This window comes from Pelodiscus sinensis, chromosome 1 (assembly GCF_052426305.1).
Source record: "Pelodiscus sinensis isolate ZL-2025 chromosome 1, ASM5242630v1, whole genome shotgun sequence".
NCBI lineage: Eukaryota > Metazoa > Chordata > Testudines > Trionychidae > Pelodiscus > Pelodiscus sinensis.
The window spans coordinates 98692300-98718639 of NC_143052.1; the positions used below are offsets into that span (position 1 = coordinate 98692300).

General features: G+C 43.4%; 1 protein-coding gene across 2 annotated transcripts in view; it reads right to left on the reverse strand.

The window, feature by feature from the left end:
* The window catches only part of RFX4 (regulatory factor X4), a 152162-nt gene that overhangs the window by 81209 nt on the left and 44613 nt on the right, over nt 1-26340 (reverse strand). For both annotated transcript variants that reach the window (XM_006137986.4, XM_006137987.4), the window contains exons 3-4: nt 14774-14834; nt 9556-9679 (exon numbers count right to left, since the gene is read on the reverse strand). In XM_006137986.4, coding sequence (XP_006138048.1) covers nt 9556-9679; nt 14774-14834 — 185 coding nt within the window. The remainder of the gene's footprint in view (nt 1-9555; nt 9680-14773; nt 14835-26340) is intronic.

A 26340-nucleotide genomic window follows, 5' to 3' on the forward strand; every position in this document is an offset into this window, starting at 1 on the left:
CTACATACCAGGGAAGAAGTGATTAGGAAAAGAGAAGAATAAATAAAGCAGACAATAGGTTGATTTGCCTTTCCCCCCCTTCTTCCAAGTACACCATGTTAAGCAGTAAAATATACTTTCTGGAGCACTACTGAAGTGTGCATTTCTTATAATATTCTGTTTACATTATTTTTTAAAAGTCCAGCAAAATTTTAAAGGAAAATTGCAGGATTTTTTCAGAAAAATTTAGGAGGGGAAATGTGGGGTGTGTATAATTTCAAAATCCACAAATGCTATTCAACGAATAACTTATTTTCAATGTTTAAATGGCTGTAGATGACTTTGTTCTAACTCCATGGATGGAGCTCGATCTCTGCCAAGAGGCAGGAAGCAAGGCTGAGTAGGTTGGGGAGTAGCTCACTGTGCATTGAAATCAATGGGAAAAGCAGAAATGTCTGACTGTTTTTAAAATGTGCTTCTCCTCGGACTTTCAGCGACAGGCAAAGAAAATTTCCTCTGTTTATAAGTAAAGAGATTTTTTTCTAGCTGTCAGAAATGAAAACTCAACTTAGGATCTGAAAATCAAGCTGGGTTTTTTCCTTTCCATTACCAGCAAAGAAGATTCTGTGAGTCTGTACAGATAGAAATGAGGACAAGATCTGACAGCAATTTGAACCTGCTTAATAATTCTGGTGGCGATGTGTGAGCAAAATTAGAATCCAGCTTCCCTCCCTGCAGCAGTGGCGGTTCTGCAGAAGTAACAGATGTAAAATATTGTGTGAAACTATCTATACTGGAATCAATAGGAGTTTTGCCACTGATTTCAGTGAAGTCAGAATTTTGTCTTTTGTATTCCTAAAGTGAGCAAATATAAATCTGAACACACATAGAGAGATCTGCTGAATAAGGTGGTTTTGTTTTTACATTGTTGCTTATTAAAACTAAAACTACAGTTTTGTGCTACACTTTTTTTATTATACTTTGTTTTACGTTAAGTTTCATTTGGGATTTGTAGGCAGATAGTAACAGGAGTTTTACATGAAGAGTACACTTATACATTTTGAGGATGAAACCAAGTTGGAAGGGGATGGAAGAGCTTTGGAGGATAAGATTATAATTCAAAATGATCTGGACAAACTGGAGAAATAGTCTGAGGCAAATATGGTGAATTCAACAAGGACAAATGTAAAGTACTTCACTTAGGAAAGGAACAATCCATTTCATACTTAAAGAATGGGAAATGACTGCCTAGGAAGGAGTGCTGCAAAAAGGGATCTAGGCGTGATAGTGGACCACAAGCTAAATATGAGTCAATAGTGTGACACTGTTGCAAAAAAAGCAAGTATGATTCTGGGATGCATTAACAGAAGTGTTGTGAGCAAGACATGAGAAGTAATTCCTCCATTCTATTCTGCTGGAAAATTGTGCCCAGTTCTGTGTGTCACATTTCAGGAAAGATGTGGACAAATTGGAAAAGGTCCAGAGAAGAGCAACAAAAATGATTAAAGGTCTAGAAGACATGACCTATGAGGGAAGATAGAAAGAATTGGGTTTATTTAATATGGAAAAGAAGACCGAGAGGGGACATGATAACAGCTTTCAAGTACCTAAAAGGTTGTTACAAGGAGGGAGAGAGATAATATATTCTCCTTAACGTCTGAGGATAGAACAAGAAGTGATGGGCTTAAATTGCAGCAAGGGAGGTTTATGTTGGACACTAAGAAAAACTTTCTAACTGTCCAAGTGGTTAAGCACTGGAATAAATTGCCTAGGGATAGTGGTGGACAAAATATGGTACACAGGCTGTAATTAGTCTGCCAGTGAGAGTTTTGGACGGGCTTCCTGCCTGCCCCACCCCCATACACCACCCAAAGCGGCCAGCTACAGGAGGCCACATGTTCTCTGTGCACCCCTGGTGGAGACTTCACACTCTGCCCCTACCCCCAGCACAATCTTGCATCTGCCATTGGCTGGAAAATGGCCAATGGAAGCTGTCTGGGCTGTGCTTGTGGTGCAGTCTGTGTGCAAAGAGCCCCCTGGGTGCATGGCACACAGAGAGCACATGGACCCTGTAGCCAGCCATACTGAGCAGCATGTGGGAGCATTGCATGCAGGGAGCCTGCCTGAAGGTCTCACTGGGCTGCTGGCCAGGAACTGCCTAAGGCAGGCTCCTCCTAGTCAAAGCCTGCACCTGGCATCCCACCCTCCCTTGAACCTTCTGCCCCACCTCCTGCATCCCTGCCCTAGGTCATAACCCCCTCCCAGACCCTGCACCCCCTCCTTCAGGTCAGAATCCTCTCCTGCATCTATACCTCCTCCTGAACACTGCACCCCCTCCTGCACCTCAATCCCCTACCACGAGCTCCCTTCTGTACCTAATCTCCATCCCAGACCTTGCACCTTCTCCATTAATGTCATGGAGTGGTCTTTGACTACATTTCGAAGTGGCCTTTGAAAACTTTTCAAATTCTTGGAGGCATACCTGGGTGGTGGACAAATACCTTTGATGTCGGCAGGGGAGCGTCCAGACTATCGCGCTGAGCCGACAAACAGCTGATCAGCTGTTTGTCGGCTCAGCGTGGCAGTCATGTAAATTTAAATGAAGCGGCGATTATTTAAATCACCGCTTCATTTTACTATGTCGGGTAGCCTAATCTACATGCCTCTGGTGACAGAGGCATGATTCAGCGTTCCGGACTAGAATTTAGAATGATCAAGTAAGTTCTAAACAGTTCAAAAGAAACACTCACCCCGATAACAAAATACAGGACTATATTACCCCTGATAGTAATTCCTGCCATTCAGGTCTGTCTCCAGTTTCCCCAGCAGGGCCTATCATTCATCAAACATTGACTGAGGAACTGTGTACTTTCTGGGGTTTCCAATACTGAAACACAGTCGTTGCTTGTGTGAAATGAAATACAAAAAGCAGGGTCTGCTATTCCCGTTTGCGGATAATTATCTTTATTGATCTGGTCTAAGACAACTCTGCCATGGTGGTCATTCTCCTCCTGTTCACAGCAGAAAAGAGCTCTCTCTCTCTCTCTCTCTCTCTCTCTCTCTCTCTCTCTCAGAGCTGGTGTGTCTGTGTTTCCCATCAGTGTTAAAACATGAATCACAAATACTACAGGTACCTTCAATGTAATACAGGAAAAGTGCATTTCACATAGCCCCTCAGCTTTGACCTAACTCTACTGTCATTGAAGCCAGCTGGAGTTTTACCAACCACTCCAATGCCAGGTGCTTTTGAAAAGCCTAACAGAAACCTCCCCAGACACACATTCTAGGATTAGTCCTCGTTATAGGGCATCATGTAGATACACTGCCCCAGGAAAAACAGAAGGAATGCACAGTGCTGCAGATGCACCCCATTGGAACACAATGCTTCCAGAACACCCCTCTTCCACTGAGGGGAAGGAGCATGATAAATCAGCCCATTGAAAATTCTCCCTCCTCTGCCTGCATCCATCCAGCTCTGCTGATCAGTGGATAGTGGTGAGGAGGCATGACTATATCTACTGGTTACTTCCTCCATGCTCACTTACTTGTGAAGGATGGAGTGGAGGGGGCATAGTGGGAGGGTACTCTACCCCTGTTCCAAACACTGTGATACCAATGAGATTGTTTAGGATGAGGTCATAATCCAACCCTAAGTCTAGAGTGTGACATTAAGCATTGCTATGTCCCAACTGACATTATCAAGGAAGATAAAGGCAGGCTTTGGGCACCAACTTTAATCAGTGGTCCCTATGCTAGTAACTATGGGTATGTCTACACTACCCTCCTAGTTCGAACTAGGAGGGTAATGTAGGCATACCGCACTTGCAAATGAAGCCCGGGATTTGAATTTCCCGGGCTTCATTTGCATAAGCGGGGAGCCGCCATTTTTAAATCCCCGCTTGTTCGAACCCCGTGCAGCGCGGCTACACGGGGCTCGAACTAGGTAGTTCGGACTAGGTTCCTATTCCGTTCTACGAGGTGTACCGGTAGTTCGGAATAGGAACCTAGTCCGAACTACCTAGTTCGAGCCCCGTGTAGCCGCGCTGCACGGGGTTCGAACAAGCGGGGATTTAAAAATGGCGGCTCCCCGCTTATGCAAATGAAGCCCGGGAAATTCAAATCCCGGGCTTCATTTGCAAGTGCGGTATGCCTACATTACCCCGCTAGTTCGAACTAGCGGGGTAGTGTAGACATACCCTATCTGTTGAGTAGGATCTTTCCTAAAGGGTCTGACAGAGGGTAAGTTTTGTGAAGCCCTTGCTTGGATCCAGTTATATACAAAAATCATCCGTTTCAAGAGCTCATCCAGTCAGATGGAATTCAGCCTAATGCACAAACAGATCCTTGTTTTTTCAAACACCATCAAACACTTTGGCCCAGACTCTCAGTTGAGCTGTCGCTGCCTGCAATGCTCAGGGTGTGGGTAACTGGATCAGTAGCGTCTGCTGGTTGAATGCAGGACTCAGGGTTGAATGCAGGACTCAGGAGTAGTTACCAAGCTGAGTCAGGAGACAGGTACCAAGGCCAAGCCAGCCTGGGGTCAAAGGCAGGATAAGGACCAAGACACAGCGAAAAAAAGCAAGGTCTGTAGCAACAGTAAGCCAGAATCGGCATCGATGCTCAGACAGCTCCCGGGCCAATTTCCTGAATTAAGCAGCAGGCGTGGACCAAGCAGGAAGCTGCAGGGTTCTGTTGCTCAGGCCTCTCCAGGAAGTACTTCGCTTTAGCACTTTCACAACGCTGAAATGTGTCCATCGGAAGAATGACTGTTGCACACAAGGACAAGCTTGTCCGGAGGATATTTAGTCCACTTCTGAGTAGTGCACAGGGCTTGGCTTGTCCCATAGCCATTTCACAAGGGCAAACTCCTCTTCAGTCCTCTCCTCTGCTACAGTAAACTAACTCATGTACTTTAAAGAGGGAATTGTTTTTCCCTCGTCCTTGAGTCCTGAGCCAATCGACTTGCAAGACTCTAAGAAAACATAACTGGTGAGCAGGCACAGACGTATGTCATATTTTCTAAATGCGGATGTGCTGCGTGTGACACCCTTCATTAGTACATGGCCTGAAGTCTTTGGCATGGACAACTGTCACACCCCATACGATCTTTTATTAGATATTTCCCCTGGACAATACTGGAAAGAGAACCGGGTGGGAGAAGTGTTTACATCTAAGGATTGGCGTGGTCTACTAGACAGGAAACTAGCATAGGAATCAGCGGACTACTGCTTAATGTATTTCCAGGGCTTACCAGAGCTGAGCCCCAGAACCTCTAGGTTGGTAGTTCATAGCCCTCTAGGTTTGCCCTGTCAATTATGAAAGTCAAAATTTGCTTGAGGCCCAGCATCACTTTCATTGCCAATTAAGCTCTGCAGGAGACCCATGTTCTGTTCCTGGCTCTGCTGCTGAGCTGACATGTGATCTTAGATAAATTTCTGTGCCTTTGTTTTCCTCTCTAAAACTGGGATAATATTTACTGGTGGCCGGTATTATAGAGGAAGTCACCTTAGAAGAGCCAGTGATTCCTTCTGGATATGAACCCTGACTACACTGTGGTCTGATCGTCCACCAAAGTTTGATTGTGAAGATTTTTCTAATTATAAAATGAAAAAAATCTTACATATAAAAAGGCCTGTTCCTTGTTTACATTAAAACCTTGTCTATATTAGAAGAGGTTTGCTGGTATAGCTATATTGGCAAACCCCCTAGAGTAAATGCAGCTTACATCAATAAAAGTGCTTTTGCTAATACAGGCCGTCCTCGCTATAAGTCCAAGATACGTTCCAAAAAACTTGGACTTATAGCAAAACAACTTAAAGCGGGGAATTTTTTTCCCGTGTCAGACTTGCATTTAAACAAATTGGGGAGGACTTACAGCACGGAATGGGAGGACTTATAACGTATCAGTTTCTACAAACGTCAACGACTTTAGTGTGGAACAGATGTATACCGAGGCTACTTATAGTGGGGACACCCTGTATAGTTTATACTAGTCCCCCAAATGATAGAAGCTATACCAGCATAATGTAAAATTGCTTCTACTCAAAGGCCATATAGAAAAGTTATAAGAATCACCGTTCCCATCATTGACATTGCTATAACCCCCTTTACATTTAAAACATGGGGCTTATATTACAGGCCATGTTACACTGCTTTGTCAGCGTGCCCTTGATGCTACCAAAGAGGGTGTATAGTGGCCTTAGTAGGATTGAGATCCAGCCTGTAATTTTTTGCATCGTTTTGAATGCCTAGTTCTTTGTCCTTTTTAAAATGTTTATTTGCTGCAGCTGTTCGAAGACTCAGCAGCATCGCATCAAAATAAGGACACAATGGAAAGAGGTATAGAACCTCCAGGATTCACAATGGAGTTGCATGGAAGACACTGGGAGGGAATATAGACCCATCATGAGACACTGCAGAATTCCCCCATGGGAGCCATTCAGGATGTCTGGGACAAGTGTTAAAACAGAAAGTTGTGGAGGGAAGAGATTATACCTTCAGGAGGAGGGATTAAGAGAGCGAGGAGCATATGGGGTCATGAAAGAAACAAAGAGGAAGGAAGTGACTGTGTGAGAGGCCACTTGGTGCTGGGGAAGGAAAAGGATATAAAAGAGAAGGCTGAAGTTTTTGGTAAATTTACCTACAGCATGAATCAATATTCCCTTTTTTTAAGCTCCCTTTTATTTTTGTTCCATTGTAGGTTTATTCCATTGACAGGCAATTTTAAAGGCACTCCTGACTTGAAACCTTGAATCCCAGATCTTGGCCTAGACCAAACATTCATAGGCAAGACAAAGATTCCCCAACATGGTATTTATAAATGAAACTTTAAATGTACCAGTGGTATCAGTGGCACTATATTAATCGAGAAGAAATAACTGTCTCAGCAGAGGTAATGTGGTAGAGTTTTACTCAGTACACACAGGTAATTTTTAGCTCAGGACAGAAAGCTCTGTGCTTTAAAACAATCTATTGAAAAAATCAATCAATAAAAAAGCAGGAGCCCTTATGTTTAACATTGCCCACAAAGTTCAAAGTTCATAGATGAATCATAAATTCAGTGAGATCCACTCAAAGGCGAATTCTCCATAACTTCACTAACAGATTTGACAGAACAACCAAGCTCTTTCTCTGGAGTAAAGGACAGCTGCAGTGCACAGATGAGTGGCCATAAGGGCAAATGTGTCCGGGTTTCTGTTCAGCCATCTAAATATGGAAACCCCCAATTGGCACCTATTATATTGCGCCTGGAAGGACAGCCCCTCCCCCAAGGCACTTACAGCATGCAAACTTTAAAAATTACTGCTTTTAGAGCTGTCCTGCTACAGCAGCACAATTTGTTAGAACTCTAGTAGTGTGTCTATAGGAAGGGAGAAATCAACTGCAGAGTCATTGATTGCATGGAGTGATTGTTTGCCTCACTGGTCCTTGTAAGTGTTTGATATCTCCACACGGCAAGGCTATGTCTACACTGCCCCCATTTTGCACAAAAAATATGCAAATGAGGCAAAGCATGGAATATCGCCATGCCTCATTTGCATAATCAACGAGGCTCCGTTTTTGCGCAAGAGCCTTTTGCACAAGAGCTGTTCTGCATTTTTTTCAGGAAGAACGGCTCTTGCACAAGAGGGGGTTTTTGTGAAAAAAGGAGCCGTGTAGATGGCTCCTTTTTGTGCAAAAGCCTCTTACGCAAAAATGGAGCCTCATTAATTATGCAAATGAGGCACGGCGATATTCCACACTTCACCTCATTTGCATATTTTTTGCACGAAATGGGGGCAGTGTAGACATAGCCCAATAGTAGGTTTGATAGCCATTTTGCTGCATTTAGGTTCCTACAGATCACCTCCTGCCTCACCACCGTGGCTGTACCAATTCACTCAGATTCCCTGTTGCTGGGAACATAGATTTGGGGGTAATTTCCATACACAAAATACTGCATAATAGGATACAGTGAGGAGAATCATTTGTGGGGGTTCCTGTTTACGGTGAAGAGAAACCACTGGCCCAGCGGATCTGACTTAAATCCATGACTCTATATTGGGTGTTGCAAACAGCTGGTAAAAATCAGCATTTGGGACAACTGCACATGTTTTGCAAGTTCAAGGTACTCCAAACTAAATCTTTGGGGAAGGAAAAGGGCTTAAATGTCTCTTTACCTAAGGTGGCTGGAAAGACCGATGCATTTTGAGAGGTCACCAGTGCATCGTAATGTTTCAGATAGGCAAACCATTTTTTTTTTCCCGGTGAAACAATTTAAAGTTTTACTGTATATGCATCATTTATACACATTTTTAGTAAAGGCAGCAAAGATATAATAGAAATTTTACCTCTGCCAAATTTGTCACTCTGTAAGAAATTTGTTACTACTTTCCATTGTTCTTAAATTAGGCATTGGAACACTATTACTCACTTAGTAGCAATGAGATAGCAAATAGAACAAACAAAAGTTTGAACAAAACCCAAATTTTCATGTATTATATCTAAATAGAACATTAATGAAATGTCAACCAACTGCTTAGGGTTTTATAGCAATTATTCAGCAAAACTTGCCACACAATGCATTTTACTTCCTTCACTAGGTTACTTAAAACAAACATGAAATACAGAAGAAAACATTCCATTAAATGTTTTCTCCTCTTTTGGCTTCTTTGTTAGGAAATAATACCAGCAAAATTTTTGATTCTGTAAATCAAATTGCACTGCTGTACACTTAACATTGTAAACAGTAAATGAGACTAGCTTTCACTGAAATGAGCTTCAGACCAATGCTTGCAAACTTTCAAAAAATGGTTGGCAAATTTCAGCATGTCATATCCCAAAATACAAGATGTGAATGCCCAGGGTTTATTTTCTCTTGAGTAACTCCCACTTTTAAGTAAATTTGACATAATTCCATTTAGCACTTCACAAGCTCACCTATCTGCAAATTCAAACAGTAAGAAACAATAAATCTGGTGATGTTCCAGGTTGCTGGGAGCGCCTAAAAAGACGTTGAAACTCCATACTGAAATGCACAACTACAATTTATTGATTGCATCTGTACAATCACAGAAGGCCAACACAAAACATATAATGGGCCTGGTTCGCTTCTCTCATGTTACTGTAAATCAGGAGTATTTGTACCGAAGTCAGTGGGCATTACAATATTTCTGCAAAATTAATGCACATTTCTGTCCACACCAAGAGCTTTTTAATAACACTTAGAATTATTCTGATCACATTTAGAGCAGTATTAAGGAATAACAGTTATTTGCGCTCCCTCGTGTTTAGTTTCTATGTTACCAATGCCATCAATGCCATTTTGAAGCAAAATGGCTGCCACGAACAGGAAGGTCATAAAAACCACCATTTTTAAAAAACATGTTTACTTTAACCATTGTGAGAAGTGATGCTTACCTTCTAAGTGTTTAAAATGTTTCATGTTTTTCTTGGAGTTTTAATATGAACCATATTCCTCTGACTTGAAGTGACAGTTTTCCTGAGGTTAGAGCCTTTATATTTAAATATCAAAATATGACCAGAACAAGGTTAGGGAGCAATTGAGAAAGGCTTCTCATTGGAGTTTAGACTCACCTTCCCAAAGCTGGCAGCGTTAACAGGCTGCGTGTCATTTTTCTCACAGAAGTCCAAATAGTGCATGTAGAGAGCACTTCGAGGAATGCAAACGCCTTCTGCAATCTCATAGTTCTCCTCCAGCCTTAAAAAGCAAATACCAAACAAAGAAAACTGCAGATATGTTGGCTGCTCTGAATTATACATACTGTGCAAACCTGCAGTGACCTTTACTTTTCAGTTAACCTCTGTTTTATTGTTGCCTCATCTTTCCAATTCCCCCTTCCCCCATTTTTCTGTTGCATTCTATTTAATATATAGATTGTGAGCTCACAGGGACAAGGATTGGCTTCTTTGTTGTTTGTTCGTATAGTACCTAGCACATGGTCCTTGACTAAAATTCCTAGGTGCTATTTTAATAACGGTATCATTACTTTGAAGCATATTGGGTTAAACGAATGAATGCACAATGACAGAATAAAGAAATCACAACGTGGCAACGTTCTGATGCACCCTATATGATGAGTCAAAGCCAGCGTCACCTGAAACATCCTGAAATATTTTAAATACTTTCACTTCTGCCTGATTGCAAGCTCCTTTACATAAAGGAAACAGGACTAGCTAAAATAAAATATTTGCCTCAATGTAAGGCTCTCCACAGATCAAGTAACGTACAACAGCTGCTTACCGATGTGAATGTACAACACAGGATAAAAAGAATCTACCAGGTGCTGAATGCAACATTAAGCTATTGTCCTATTCTACCTCAGAAGATAATAATTCCTCACACTATTTTTAATTTTCAATAAAAATATTGAGGGTGCGCACACACACTTTGCCTTTAAATCGTGAGATTTTCCAAATAGGTGAGATTATAAATTATAAATCTCTTGGTCTGAGAACGTGTGGCTTTGAACGTTATTTCTGAAAGGTGATCTTTGCCAAAGCAGAGAGGCCCTAGTTCAGGCAGGTACTTAAGCACATCATGTCTAACATGAAACTCATGAGAGGTCCCACTGACTTCAATGCTCTTACTCCCGTGTTTATAGTATCTTGCTGAAAGAGGGTCAGAAAGGGTACACTCCTTTTTTTTGTTAATTATATAGTTGAAATCAATATTTGCTCAGGAAACCTGGATTTTAAAGCAAACATGGCCCTTTAAGTAGTTACCTGTAAAAGTTCAGATCTCCAAATAACTCTGTTTTTCTGCCTTTGACAGACCTTCCTTCCATGACAGTTATTGTGACTGCAAACTATTTTAATAAGATATCTGGATGGATGAATGGAATCGGTTTGTAAGGGCAACATCTATTCTTCCTTGGTTTCTACAGGAATATCATCATGACATCGTTCCCCAAATTCATAGACCTTTAACAAGACCTCTTTTCAAAACCCAGTGAGTTCATTTCTATACCATAGCTGCTAATTGGCATGTCAGCTTCCCTGACCAAGACAGGACAGAAAGAAAAGCAGTTAATTATTTCTGCTCATATCTGATGAATTTTTCTCTTTTTCTCCTCTCTTTCACAGGGAGTCATTAGTCTTACACTGAAGAATGCTCCATTATACCTGAACTTTTTTTTTAATGATCAAGCCCCCCCCCCCCATTTTACTCCACTTCTTTTATTTTCCTGCCTTTTATTTAACAACTTTATCATATTTTGAATTCAGCTTCATCCTACAGTATTGTAAAAGGATAATGAATTCAATCTGCTACCTAACAAATCATTATCAGAAATATATGTGTGTCCTCCTAATAAAGCAATCCAGTAGTTCACTAGGAGAGCTTTTGTACCACTCATAGTATTGCAATAAAACCTCTCATTTTCTATAGGAAAGACAATTTTATTTGCCCCTATTACTGTCCCCCTTTGTACTTACACACTTCTAGATTAAAAGGGATGATTCTGCAGCTGAATAATATTTTTGTAAGTGTTGATCACATGGACTTTTATTTTGAAATGAGACGCTACAGAATATTCCAAGTTATTGCAATGTAACTACAGTGAATTCCTAGATTTATAGATGGAATTACTATGACAGGGAAGGCCTATTTCTCTTAATCCTCTTTACATTATTTTGCCACTTATGTCCAATGAGTAATTCATATCACTGCTGAATTTGGCCCAGAGACTACTTACTAGGCTGTAGCCAACTGAATTTGGCCTTCTTTCATAGTCATGCAAAGACAAAGTCCAAGGCAATAGCAGGCAGAGCTGTCAAACATGAAACTAAATAACAAAATATGTTTTATTTTGTGTTTGTACTAAGGATGTTAAAAAGCAGGTAATTGGGTAGTCATGTAACTGCTGAAGTTTTCAGTAGTTACACGGTTACATGCACTTGCAGCGTGGGGCAGCAGACAGCTCCCCAGGAGATGGTGCATGCTGGGATGGGATGGGATGGTGCATGTACCAACTCCTGGCTCCTGCCCTGCTCCCAGGGAGCTGGCTGCCACCCCACACTGCAGGCTTTGAAACAAAGTCCAGAGTGCAGGGTGGCATCCAGCTCCCTGGGAGCAGGGCAGGAGCCTGCGTTTAACTGTTCACAGTAACCAAAAAGCCAAGGCTTATCGGTTAACCATGTAGATTGTTATCCTATTACATTCCTAATTTGTACAGCACCTAGTGCAAGGGGTTCTGGTTCATGACTATAGCTACTTGGTGCTATCACAATATGATGATTAATCTGTGCTAATGAGTTAGGCTTTTTAGAAATGTGTAAATGACATCTTCACGTCATAAAAGCTTAGCACTTTACAGCATTCTGGCCAAGATATTTGAATGTCTACTTGTATACAGTATAATCTATCCAGTAGCATAGCTTCTCCAGGTCAGATGAACAATGACAATCAAAGAGATAATACTAAGATAAAAAAACAGAAGAAAGAAACACTAGACTACTTTTATGTGACACCACTGCTGGATTGTGAAGCTCTAGGGCATCAATCAATAAGCTAATTGAATTATTTATTTTGACACAAGCAAAAATATTTAAAAAATACAGTAGAAAGCTGCTGTGTCTAGTTCTGTTTCCGCCGATATTTCTGAGTGGCATATTCAACGGAGGAAACTAAATGTGCTACAAAAAGTCAAAAAGGGAAATGTGTGCACTAGATAAATGTGAAGGAACATAACATAATGTGTGGGTAGCAGGAAGCAGATAGATTTGCATGATGTAACAAGCGGTTTCCATTTCTGAATTCTAGGATTCTCTGGCAAATGCTTCTGAATGGGCATTATTGTGCAGAATGCATTCCAGCAGAGCTCAATGTCCCAGGAGTTTAGGGATTTACTAACCTTTATGACTGAGGAAGCTTGGAAGTATTTGGCTGAATATTGTTTATAGAATTTACATGTCTTCTTTTCAGAGCGCTATCACTGGCATGTGTTCCAATTCAGTCTCACTTCTTGGCTACTCTGTTATTTGCTCCTGGGGGAGGGGAGGGGAGGGAGACTTCTAACTGGCACTACCACAAAATAAACAATGTCCTGAATTTGTGGCTGCTAAACACTGTTGGCTATTTTATTTTAGATTGAGAGTCTTACATTGTACTGAGGTAAAATAGACTGGGTGAATAATGCAAAATAACAATACACCTATGAATAGTCACTTTTCACTTTTTAATGAGTTCTCTTTGGCCATACACACTTGCCTTTTTCATTCACTGACCAAACATCGGAAAGACTGAATTTCTTTGGCACAGATACTTGCAGAAAGTGATTTTCATAGTCAAATTCAATCATTTAAATTTGCAAGTCTGAGTGAGAATTTGCATCAGAATTGTTCATGACTTTCTCCAGTCAGAACACTGACTATTCAGTTAGTTGCTCTAGATCGATCCATAGTCAAATAAAATGCAAAATTTCACTGAATACACTTTAACAAATGTGACAAAACAGCAATCTGCTCATGAATATTCCACATGCCGGAAAAGAGGCAAAATCATTGGATGGATTATTCTTTGCAATTTATTCATTCAGGTCCACGGCAAAGCATGTTGGAGGTAGACCACCAACCTAATTTTCATACTGGGATGGAGAAATTAGAACCCCAAGTTTTCCAATCTGGGGCTCAAATTAGCACGTACACTCCTAAAATGTGTATTTGAGTTCCTGAGTGACAATCTAAGGGTCCAAGTGCAAAATCAGGTACTCATGTTTAAAGACTGGCTCCTTTACTTAATGTCTCTTTAAAGACATGGGTCTTATGAGACTGACCCAGCAATATAAGTATCCCAACCTTTTGCTAAGTGAGGTATTGTATGGCAGTCATCCATTTATCACCTGACCTGCTGAGGAGTACTGACAACTGACATAGTGTGGCAATAACCATAGCCTCTCAAGCTATTTGCTTTGAAAAGTATTAAAACAAGTCAAGGGACACTGATTTCTGACAGGGTACTTGGGGTCTAATCCACAGACCAATGAGTGTTTCCGATCACAATTCCAAAGCCCAACCTTCCGCAAAGCATTTTGTGCCCTTCACTCTGTGAAACAAACTAACAATTTTTTTTAAAAAAGTAGAAGACATGAGTTACTGAAACAGAGCTCAAAAGATTGTGTCATCAAAACACAAATGAAATGGATTAAATACATGTGAACAAGTGAAACGCCCCTCACTTATTCACAGCACTAGGCACAGTAATGCTTTATTGCAGTCTCATCTACTTTTAGTCCTGCCCCTCCTTGTCTCCTTCCTCCCTGCCCCTCCTCTTAATTTTTCCTCCCTATCTTCCTTCTCCCGGGATAGGATGCCATGTGAGGTGAATCAGACAGTCCAACTCCTCCTGTTTATTTTCTTGCTCTATTTTATGCCATTCGGACTCCATCAAACAGAAATGGACATTAGCACCTGGTTGAGAGCTTTGCTGAATCAGGACCTTGAATCCTGAAAAACCCTTGGCATTTATTTTTCTTTATCTATTGTTTATTTATTAAACAAAACAAACCTCTCATTGCTCAGGTGGCAGATACATCTGTCCAAAAGACTTATCCAAACTGGATGTGAACTTTCTCAGTGCACAAAAAACATAAACAGGACAGCCAGCAAGACACATTACCATATAGAGTGCAACTGAATAGAATGCTTACATGAAGTCAAAATGCTATTGCTTTGCGAGGTTTCTCAGACCTACAGTCTTTTTGCTTGGGAACAGAGCATGAAAACAATAAGGAATCATCAAAGAGGTTTTTTGTTGTTGTTTTTTGGGGGTGTTTTTTTAGAAAAGGTATCTTACCATTGCAGAGTAGCTGGTGTAGAGTGCGGCTTGGATGCTCTGTTATTTTCTTTTTCCTCATCTATTGGGAAATAAAAAAAAACAGTATGTCATTTCATTGGGAATTGCACTGACATTTATGAACTGATAAGGAACCATCTATTGCAAGAATTCTGTCAGACTTCACAGCCTTCCAAAAACGGAGACTAAATTCTGGAAATATGTAAAATGGTCCCGATAGAATAGTTCCCGTACATGCTGCTAAAGCTATGTATATTTTGGCTTGCAGCAGGTTGACAATATGTAACAACCTCCTCCCACCATGGTCATTAGAAGAATCTGAATCTGAGACCTTCCACACCACACAGCACACAATCATTCTACCAATTGAGCTAATAGAGCAACTGTTCCTTGAGTTCCATTATTTCTTATAAAAGTAAAAAAATAAATTTAAAATAATTCCTAGGCAAATGTGACTTGCAAGGCTGCACATATTCAGAGGTTAGAGGAGTTCAGAATCCCTCTCAGAAGGGCTGTTTTTAGTAATGTACAATACATCTCTGCTGTCACCAGAATCCCCAGATGTATCTGTATTCAAACTCAGCATTTCCTAGTGTTAGAGGGGGTAGCCGTGTTTGTCTGTATCTGCAAAAACAATGAGGAGTCTCATGTCATCTAAGCCCTGGTGTGTCCACACTATCAAGCCTATTATTTTGAAATAAGGGGCTGGTTATTTCAAAATAATAACTCCTGCTTTCCATGAGGAATAATGCTTATTTCAAAATAACTACTCCTCAGAGTCATTCAAAATAATTACTTTCCAGTGCTTCTTGGGCCTCTAAGTCAAGGCAGCATGTCCACATTAAGGGAGCCTGCCTCGGACTGATTTTGAGGCTTCCCTATATTGTGGACGTGCTATTTCAAAATATTTATTTCTGGAGGTATTTCAAAATAATTTCCTAGTGTAGACATGTGCTTAGAAACGAACGGGCATAAGCTTTCATGGGTAAAGCTATTTCATCCGATGAAGGAGGTTTTACCCACAAAAACTTATGCCCTAATAAATCTGTTCATCTCTAAGGAGTCAAAGGACCATAGTTCCCTGTAAGGTGTTTGCCTGTGTGGCCATGCACAAAAAATTCTCTGCCCGCTTACTTTGTTTGCAGAGACGCGCAGCAGCACTCACTTTCCTGCTGAAGGTGAGTGGCATGGCAGGCATCTGCTCCAGGCTGGAGCTGGGATTGGTTGAGGCGGTGTAGTGGGGAGACCGCTGGTGGGGGAGCCAGTTGAGGCATCATGGTGGGGGGCCCACTCCAGCGGCCAGGGCATGTGTCAGTGGTGGGCCAGGACCTGCTGCGTGGCGGGGAGCCGGGGCCTACTCCAGCAAGGGCCCAGAGCCGGCCGCGTGGCGGGGGGCTGGAGCCTGCCATAGTGCATGATGGGAGGGCTGGGGCCTGCTCCAGTGGCCAGTGCCTGCTGCAGCTGCATGGCCCCCCATCATGATGCCTCAGCCAGCCCCATCCAGTGGTCCCCCCATTATACCACCTCAGCCAATCCTGGCCCCAGTCCCTGCTCAGGGGGCCGGGGCCAGAGGAACCAAGTGGCAGGAGCAGCTGGGAAGTTACCACATGGCTCTGGCCCCAGCTCCAGCCCCACATCAATGTTAAAGGTATTTGGTTTTGAAGTCTTAATTTGGGCCTCTCTAAAATTATAAACAATTTTTAATATGCTTCTATGCCTTGCCTGTTTGGGATTTTGGTCTTTTGACAGAATCTTACTAGATTTTTATATTGAAGTGTGTGGGGTTTTGTTTGTAAGGCAATATTCTGGAAAAAAGTGGGAAAACAAAACATTAATTTACTATAAAGATAATCTTGTAACAGGTCTCTATTTAGAAGAAAAAAATGATCATTAGGACTCATAGAAAATCATTCCAATGATATTAAGAAAGTAAGAGTCCTTGAGACTGATCAAAAGAGTCAAGTGTTATGCTTGATTTCTTAAACTATCCTGTAAATCTTCTAAAAAAACCATAACGTTTAATAAAATAGTATGTTAGGTGCTACTTAAGGGTAAAGTCGTTTTTGTTATCTTCATCTGTAATGTCATAAAAATGTGCCTCAGGGACTTTAAAACATACACATAGATAATAAATATATCCTCAGTTCCACACTCAGCTCAGTGCATGCTGGACTGAACGTTCAGACTTTAGTCAAACCTGCATAAATACTCATACATTGCAAACAGTTAAATGCCTTACTAAATGTTAATGCATTAAGTAGAACTACCATGTAAATGAAATGAAAAAGACGGTTTCTCCTCTGAGGATCCTCTGAGGATCTAAAGGGCAATATATTTTCTCTCTCTAAGTGCTTGTGCCTGTTTTTATCTTAAGATATCTGGAATGTTAGATTAGCTTTCCCTGCTTTTAGAACAAGACTTTTAAAGGTTTCAGATACAGGCTCAAACTTTAACTGAAACGATGAGTGTCTTTAATATTTAACACACACATCATTTGTCCTGGATATTAGACATTTGAGTTAGATATATTTTTAACCCTACCCCTTCCCCCGAAAAATAGGTAAACACTAACTAAAACCAAATCTCCCACCGCCAACTGCTTACATTTGAGTATCATGGAATTACAAATAAAACAAAAAATAGTTCACCAGCTGACTACAGAATGTCAGAGTATTCAAGACCTAAATTTTCAAATGCAAAAAACAAATAACAACAACAACCACCATCAAGACTTTCGTTATGCATCCTCAAAAGCATAAAAATTCAAAATCCCAATTTATATCTTTCTTTGTAGCTGCCCATGACTTGCAATGCCACAGGTTTTATGTAATGTGGACACCTGTCCACTAGATTATAGGCTGAGTCAACAGACCCCCTTTCATGTAATAGGGATGTAACAGTGTATTCGATTAACCAATTAGCAAAAGCTTATAGACTACACGCAATTCCCTCCCCACCCCCATCAGTAAAGTTTTTAGCAGACTGGCCAGTAGTCTGGCTCAGCCCTGGCTCACACTAGCTCTGGGACCTATCCCCGTTGCAGCTCTTCATTTAAAGTGTATTAGGAGCCAGGCAGGCAGGCAGCCCAGCTCATTTCTGGCTCAAAATGGAGTCCGGGAGCTCAGATCCCCGCCCAGACAGGGGCTGCTGCCACTCTGCGCTGCTGCTTCTGTATCAGAGGCAGCAGCATGGAGCGACAGGCAGCCAGTCCACAAAGAGAGCTGATACAGAGGCAGAAGTGCAGAGTGGCAGGGGGCTCCTCAGGAGTGGGGCTGGGTTGCACTGGCTGCCGATCCCACCCCCGGGAAGTATAGAATAATCAAATGACTGATAAGAATTCATGAGGTTAATTGACTATTAAATTAACCCAGTATTTAACATCCCTACCACATAAACTACTGAATAGCCATTATGTATCAGATGACTTTCGAACACTATTAGCCGGAGCTTGATTATGCTACCACTAACTAACAAACAAAGTGCTTATTACTGTGAATAGTCCCATTGATGTTGAGACTACTCACAGTTGTGAGCCCTTGTTTTAGTATTCCTGTTTTAGTATTCTTTCCCTTCTTTTAGTATTCTTTCTTCCATAACATCTATATCTAAGATATTTGTTAGCAAGAGGTGGGTGCCACGGTGCCACACATCCGAACAAGCGCACATGACCTCAGTGTTGGTGCACAAGACAAAACTCTCTCCACTCATGGCTGGAAAATCTTAGAGGAAACACTGCACCGTCACCCCCGCCCAGTCAGAGGCTCAGGGCTCTGTGCCAGAGCTGACTGACTGGGCAGGGCTGATTAATCACCTGTGAAGCTGTGCTGCCACGCAGCTTAGAGGGAACTCTGCCCAGGACTCCTCATTGTTTCTTAGTTTGTAATAGTGTAATAAGATCCCTACCAAATTCCTTGTCCATTTTGGTCAATTTCACAGCCATAGCTTTTTAAAAATTGTAGCTTTCATATTGTCAGCTATTTAAATCTGCAATTTCATGGGGGTGTAATTTCTGGGGTCCTGACCCTTAAATGAGTTGTGCAGGCGGGTCACAAGGTTATTGTGTGTGTGTGGGAGGGGGCTGCAGTACTGTTACTCTATGCTGCTGCTGGCAATAGCGCTGCCTTCAGAGCTGGGTTGCTGGACAGCGATGGCTGTTGGCCAACAGCAGCACAGATGTAACGATGGCATGATATGGTGTTACCACCCTTATGTTTGCCCTGACGTTTACAGAGCTAGGGCCTCAGCCAGCAGCTGCTACTTTCTGGCTGCCCAGCTCTGAAGGCAGCAGCCCAGAAGTAAGGCTGGTATTCTATAGCATTGCCACTGCTGCTTCTGTGCAGCTGCTGGAAGGGGTGTTGCTTTCAGAGCCAGGTGCTCAGCTAAGAGCCAGTGATCTCCAGTTCCCTAGAACTGCAGGCAGTGCAGAAGTAAGAGTGACAATGCAGCAACACCCCCTAAAATAACCTTGTAACCCTTCCCCCTTAACTCCCTTTTGGGTCAGGACTGCCAGTTTGAGATATGCTGTTCTCCTCCATACAATCTGTATAGAGTAGGGTAAAAGCACACAAAGACCAGATTTCACAAGGGTTGTCCAGATTCGTTGGGCTTTGATGCATTTTTCATGCCCATGAATTTGGTAGGGCCCTACTAATAGTACATGGACCATAGATCAGACAGCACAGATTGACTACAGAATATTCACAATTTTAACCCAAACTTTGAGTCAGGCCTAAAGGCCATCAAATGCCATAATGGTGAATGTCTCCACTGCTGGTTCTGTAATATATTTTGTTTTTGTACAGGACAGATTTGTTAGCTCTATGCCTAAACCCAAACCTGGAGGACCAGAGTGTCTGATCTGTCTGGTGTCTCCCACACAAACCAATCCAGCATGGTTGAACCTGCCAGAAGATAGCGCCTCCCTCAGCATAGAATCTGAGCTTCATTCAATATAATCTGGAAATGATTAAAATACAACACCACAACCAAACTCTAGATTTCTCAGAGCTGTGTACTTTCACAGCTACTTTATAGTGCACAATGTTGGGGAATGATAAAGTTCATTTCATACAACTTGCCTCAGAAAAATCCTCCATATCTTTCAGCTCAGAACAATCTCAAACCAAAACCTATTCACACGGTGCAGCCAAAAAGATATAAGGTTTATCATTACCAGGAGGCACCAGGGGTATCATTTCAGATTTTGGGGGTTGGGGGGAGAACCTGTGCATGCCGTGATGGGAAGGAGAGTGAAAGCATGGGGAGGTGGACTGAGTACAGAGGCTTCAGCAGTGTTACTGAACACAGTCAGTACAAGCCAAGCACCAAATCCACCATTCTCCACACATGCATCATCTCTACCCAGGGACTATCAAGGTACTGGAAAACTACGGGGGGGGGTTGACAGTCAACTTAGCAGTTAGCTGACAGTAGCACTGTATCTAATTTGTATATAAAAGAAAGAAAATTAAATAAATATTAGATCAACTCAGCTCTAACCCTCATACTCTGACATCTTGGGGCAAGTCACCTGAGGACACTGGTTAGCCTTGAAATGTTAGTGTATATTCTTACTTTGTTACTAACTCTGTGGCGAGAGAGAGGCCCTGTCAGGACTCCTGGGCTTTCTCTCAGCTCTGGAAAGGAAATGCGGTGTAGTGGGTTATATCAAGGGGGCAGATACATTTCAGCTCTATATGGGTATGTCTACACTACAAAGTTAATTCGAACTAACAGACGTTAGTGCGAATTAACTTTGATAGGTGCTACACAAGCGCTCCGCTAGTTTGAACTTAATTCGAACTAGCGGAGCGCTTAGTTCGAACTAGGTAAACCTCATTCTACGAGGACTAAGCCTAGTTCGAACTTACTAGTTCGAATTAAGGGGTGTGTAGCCCCCTAATTCGAACTAGTGGGAGACTAGCCCTCGCCAGCTTTCCCTGGTGGCCACTCTGGCCAACACCAGGGAAACTCGTATGCCCCCCTCCCGGCCCCGGACCCCTTAAAGGGGCATGGGCTGGCTACGGTGCCCATGCCAGGTGCAAGCCTGCCAGCACCCAGCTAGCAGACCCTGCACCTGGCACAGCTCGAGCCAGCTACCCGATGCCCTCCAGCCCTCCCCCTCTTCCCGGGACCAGGCTGGCGGCTCCCAGGAGCTTGCCCAGGACCGCAAGAGGCGGGCACCTGCCTGGTCTAGTGCGGACATCGTGGACCTCGTCCACGACCTCCACACTAGGCACAGGAAAGTGGCCGTCTAGGGCAGGAGAGCTGCCAGCCTGGCCACCCAGGAGCAGGTTGGCATGAAAATCAAGGTGGTCCATTGAGACCCCCGACCCTGGGCCCTGAGCTTACAATGGCTGTACTGGGTCAGACCAAAGGTCCATCTAGCCCAGTAGCCTGTCTGCCAACAGCAGCCAACCCTAGGTACCCTGGAGGGGATGGACCGAAGACAGTGACCAAGCCATTTGTCTCGTGCCATCCCTCTCCAGCCTTCCACAAACTTTGGGCAGGGACACCACTCCTACCCCCTGGCTAATACCACTCCATGGACCCAACCTCCATGAATTGATCTCACTTCTCTTTAAACTCTGTTCTAGTTCTAGCCTTCACAGCCTCCTGCAGCAAGGAGTTCCACAGGTTGACTCTTTGCTTTGTGAAGAACAACTTTCTGTTACTAGTTTGAAGCCTGCTACCCATTCCTTTCCTTTGGTGTCCTCTAGTCTTTCTATTATGGGAACTAATGAAGAACTTTTCTGTATGCACCCTCTCCACCCCACTCATGCTTTTATAGACCTCTATCATATCCCCACTCCATCTCCTCTTTTCTAAGCTGAAAAGTCCCAGTCTGTTTAGCCTCTCTTCATATGGGACCTGTTCGAAACCCCTCATCACTGTAGTTGCCCTCCCCTCTCCCACCCTCTCTCTTCCCCTCTCCCACCTCCTTTTCCCAGTCTCCCCCAGTTTTGTTCAATAAAGAGAGATTCTATTTTTGAACACAATTGTCCTTTATATTGTACATCAGGAAGGGGGGCTAGGGAAGGGTAAGTGGAAGGGGGTGAGGGAGGAATGGGGTACGAGCCCCCGATGGGGAGGACTGGGCTGGGGTGGAAGCTCTCCTGCAGCCCCCTTGATTGCCCCCTCTCCCCAGATGGCAGCCTGCGGCAAGTGCAGCCGGTCTGATGGCTGAGTGCTGTGATGTGCCCAGTGTGGGTAGTCCGGGCAATCCAAGCCAGGACTGCTTTGCAAGCGGGGCACCCCTGAGAACTGTCTGTCTGGGGTGGGGGACGGGTCCCTTTAAGCACAGCCCTCCACTAGCCTGAGACAGCAGCTCCATGCTCTAAGTCCTCATCTGATGCCCTGCCGGCACTGCTTCCGGCCATCCTTAACCCCGGTTCAGGGTCCACTCAATGTGGACATGCTAGTTCGAATTAGCAAAACGCTAATTCAAACTAGTTTTTTAGTCTAGAAGCGTTAGTTCGAATTAGCTTAGTTCGAATTAGCGCTGTAGTGTAGACATACCCTCTAAGAACATCAGAATGGCCATTCTGGGTCAGACCAAAGGTCCTTCTAGCCCAGTATCCTGTCTTCCGACAGTGGCTAATGTCAGGTGATTCAGAAGCAATAAGCAAAAGAGGCAATCGTCTCAGTCCATCCCCTGTTGCCCTTTCCCAGCTTATGGCAAACAGAAGCCAGGGACACCATCTCTACCCATTCTAGCTAGTAGTCTTTGATGGACCTACCCTCCTTGAACTCATTTTGTTCTTATTGGAACCCTGTTATTGTTTGGGCTTTTCTACCATCTCCTGGCAAAGAGTTCCACAAGTTGATTATGGAAACATAATTTATTTTGTTTGCTTTAAGTCTGCTGCCTATAAATTTAATTGGGTCAGCTTCTTATGTTATATTAGTGAAGGAATGAATACCATTTCCTTATTCTATTTTTCCACAGCATTCATGATTTTCTAGACATCTAACATATCCCCCTACCCTTTAGTTATTTCTTTTCCAAGCTGAAAAGTCCCAGTTTTGTTAATCTCTCCTTATATGGAAGCTGTTCCTTACCCCTAATCATTCCTGTTGACCATATTGTACTTTTTCCAAATATAATATAACTTTTTTTAGACAGGGTGACCAGATCTGCATAGGGTATTCAAGATGTGGGCATACAATGACTTTATATACAGACAAAACATGGTATTTTGTCTTATATGATCTATTCTTTTCCTAACGATTCCCAATATTCTATTAGCTTTTTAGTTTTTAGGCTGCCACTGCACATTGAACAGATATTTTCAGGAAACTATTCACAATGATTCCAAGATCACTTTCTTGAGTGGTAACAGCTATTTTAGACCCCATCATTTTTGTATCTAGTTAGGATTATATTTTCCCACATGCATTACTTTGCACCTTATCAACACTGAATTCCATCTGCCCTTGTGTTGTCCAGTCACCCAGTTTTATTAGTTCCCTTTGTAATTTTTTGCAGTCAGCTTTAGACGAGTCCCTGTTTATCTCCTTTTTAAGAACGTTTAACACAGTGATCCAAATGCAAATCCCAGCAGCACAACACTCATTCCTACTCTTTCCCCCCATCTTTTAAGTGGCATACCCAGCAATGTTTTCATGCTGTTCTAACGATCCTTCAGTTAGATCCTTCAGTGGAACGAGGTGTACCGGTAGTTCGGAATAGGAAGCCTAATCCGAACTGCCTAGTCCGTGCCGCGTGTAGCCGCGGGCATGGAGTCCGAACTAGCGGGGCTTTAAAAATGGTGGCGCCCGGCAAGATGCAAATGAAGCCTGGGAAATTCAAATCCCGGGCTTCATTTGCAACTTCGGTTGCCTACATTAACCACCCTAGTTCGAACTAGGGTGGTAGTGTAGACATACCCTCAATGAGTACTAACTAATTATTGAGTCTTGCCAGAATGTACCAGAATGCCCTTCCAGAACTTTCTGGGGAAGCCAGAATGGCACCTAGTAGTGATTCCTGTTCTTGTTTGTACTTCTTAAAGCCTGAATTCACCCTCTGATTTAGCCAGCCTATTGCAAGAAATGTGGCCCCCACCACTCTGCCATGTGTTGCTACACGGCCTAAATGTATACATCTTCCTCACTTCTCCTGACTAGTCCACACTGATTTTTTAAAGGGAAAGAGGAGACCCTCTAATAATTATATGACTCCAGGAGCTGGGAATTAAAGCACACCACCAGATACCACAATACTTGAGATAAAAAGAACAAAAAATGGCAACATTGCTTCCTCTCTTTTCTCACTGGCAATCAGGGCCGCCCGAGGGGGGGGGGGGGCAAGTGGGGCAATATGCCCGAGGCCCTGGGCCCGCAGGGGCCCCCACGAGAATGTCTGACTTCTGACATCTGAGACAGGGAGTGCTAGGAAGGGGCCCCCAAAATTGCTTTGCCCCAGGCCCCCTGAATCCTCTGGGCTGCCCTGCTGGCGATGATGAGCAGTGAAACAGTTAACAATGATGCCATTTAAAGTGTCGTCATCCCAGGGCACTCATTTAAATGAATGGTTCAGCTCTCATTTTAGCACTATTGTTTCTGCCTACAAATTCCTACATTCCTTCAGTCACACTCACTTCACCTTTTGAAGATTTTCTTTACAATCATCTTAGTTGGAGACCAATATTTTTTTAAATGAAAGCCAAGACTATAGACTTCCTCTATGTCCTTCCTCCTACTCAGCTAGGCCAGGCAGGTTCAGGACATACTTCAGGAGACAATACTCTATTTAATACTTCCCAGCACAGCATTTAGGCCAAAATTTTCCAGCAGGACTTTTGAGTGTTTTTTGGGGGCTTTGGGGCAGCCTCTCCCACTCCCTCCCCCTCAGGAACCTCTGTCTGCAGGGAGCTTAGACTCCCTGTGGACAGGTACTGCTGCCACCCTGTGCTGGTACCTTTCTATCAGAGGCAACAGCATGGGGTGCCAGGTGGAAGGAAGCAGTTTAAAAACCATCTCCCTTCATGGACCGGCTGCCTGCCGCCACATGCTGCTGCCTCTGATATAGAGGCAGAAGTGTGAGGTGGCAGCAGTCCCTGTCTGCAAAGGGGGTGGAAGTGGATGTGGGAGGCTGCCCCAAAGAAGGCTGTCCACGGTGGCCCAGGCTGGCTGTGGACAGAGGTTGTTTCGGCAGCAGCCCTTGTCTGCTGGGGGCCCTAGCCCCCCATGGACAAAGGATGCTGCCAGAGCAGCCTCTGCCTGTGGTGAGCCTGGGCCTGCCACAGGCAGGGACTGCTGCCACAAAGCAGCCTCCACCTGCAGTGGGCCTGGCCTCACCATGGGCAGAGGCTGCTTTGTGGCAACCTCCTCTTCCCCCCATCCCTGTGCTGCTGCCTCTGATAGAGGTAGCAGTGCAGCGGGGGGGCAGGCGGCTCATGGAACCAACGTTGGAGATAACCAGCTTTTAAGCAGCATGCCTCCAGCACCAGGCTCCTGCTCCCCCCCCCCCCCCGTTGCTGCCTCTAATACTGAGGCAGGAAGGAGGGGAATGCAAGTAGCCAACTAGATCAACCAATAAGTCAAGGCTTATCAGTTAATCGACTAGCCGACTACTTGTTCACATCCGTAGCATAGGCATATGATACAATCTTCAATTATATTACCACATACTGCTTTTTCTCCACAGGGTACCTGCCTCATTCAGTGCACTGGTTAGATGCACAAGTTTAAATAATTTTTAAAAAGGTAATTTCACAGGGTTTATTTAAAAAGGAGAAGGGCAAAACCAAAACCTGTTACATGCAACTATCTCACCGGGGGAGCCTGCTCTACTAACTCTCTCTGTCTCAATCTCATCTAACCCCTTGAGGTTCCTCTAGGAGATGGGGAAGAAACATGCTGCTGAATCTCAGGGGGCCCCCAGCTTGTTTCTGCCTAATATGATGGGTCACATCCAGGGAGGGGAGGGGAGCTCAACCTGTTTTTCCCCCCACTACAGCTGCTCTGGAATCTCTCAGACATTCCCAGAACACTTTCTGCTGCAGCTTTGATGTAGGCATCATGAGATTAGCTTCAGGGTTGCTCTACAGTTAGATTAGTTTAAGCTACACCATTCAGGACAGCAAAAAATTTCACATCCCATTCAACATCATTAAATCAACATAATCCCAGCATAGACACCGGTAGGTCAGTGGAAAAATTCTGTCAAGCTAGCTACTGCCCCTCAGAAAGGTGGATTTACTATGGGGACCAAAGAATCCATACATCACTATAATAAATGTCTACACCACAGCAGCACATAGTAACACTGCAGCAGTGCTACTGCAGCATTTCAGTGTAGACATACCCTTAGAATGTATGTGTGTGTGTGTGGTGGTGGGGGGGGGGTGTTGTTATTCCAACAGTCTGCCAAAATTTTCCTGGGGGGAGGAGAAAATGAATGAGAGAAGGGAAAAGGTCATTTTTAGCAGCTTATATCTGAGCACAAGCAGAATGCTTCGGGATAAAGAAGAGACAATTCTGTAGCCAAAGAGCATCCCTCTTGTTGAACATTAAAAGTGTTCTGCAAACAATGAAGATGGGAGAGGCTTGCAGAGAACAGA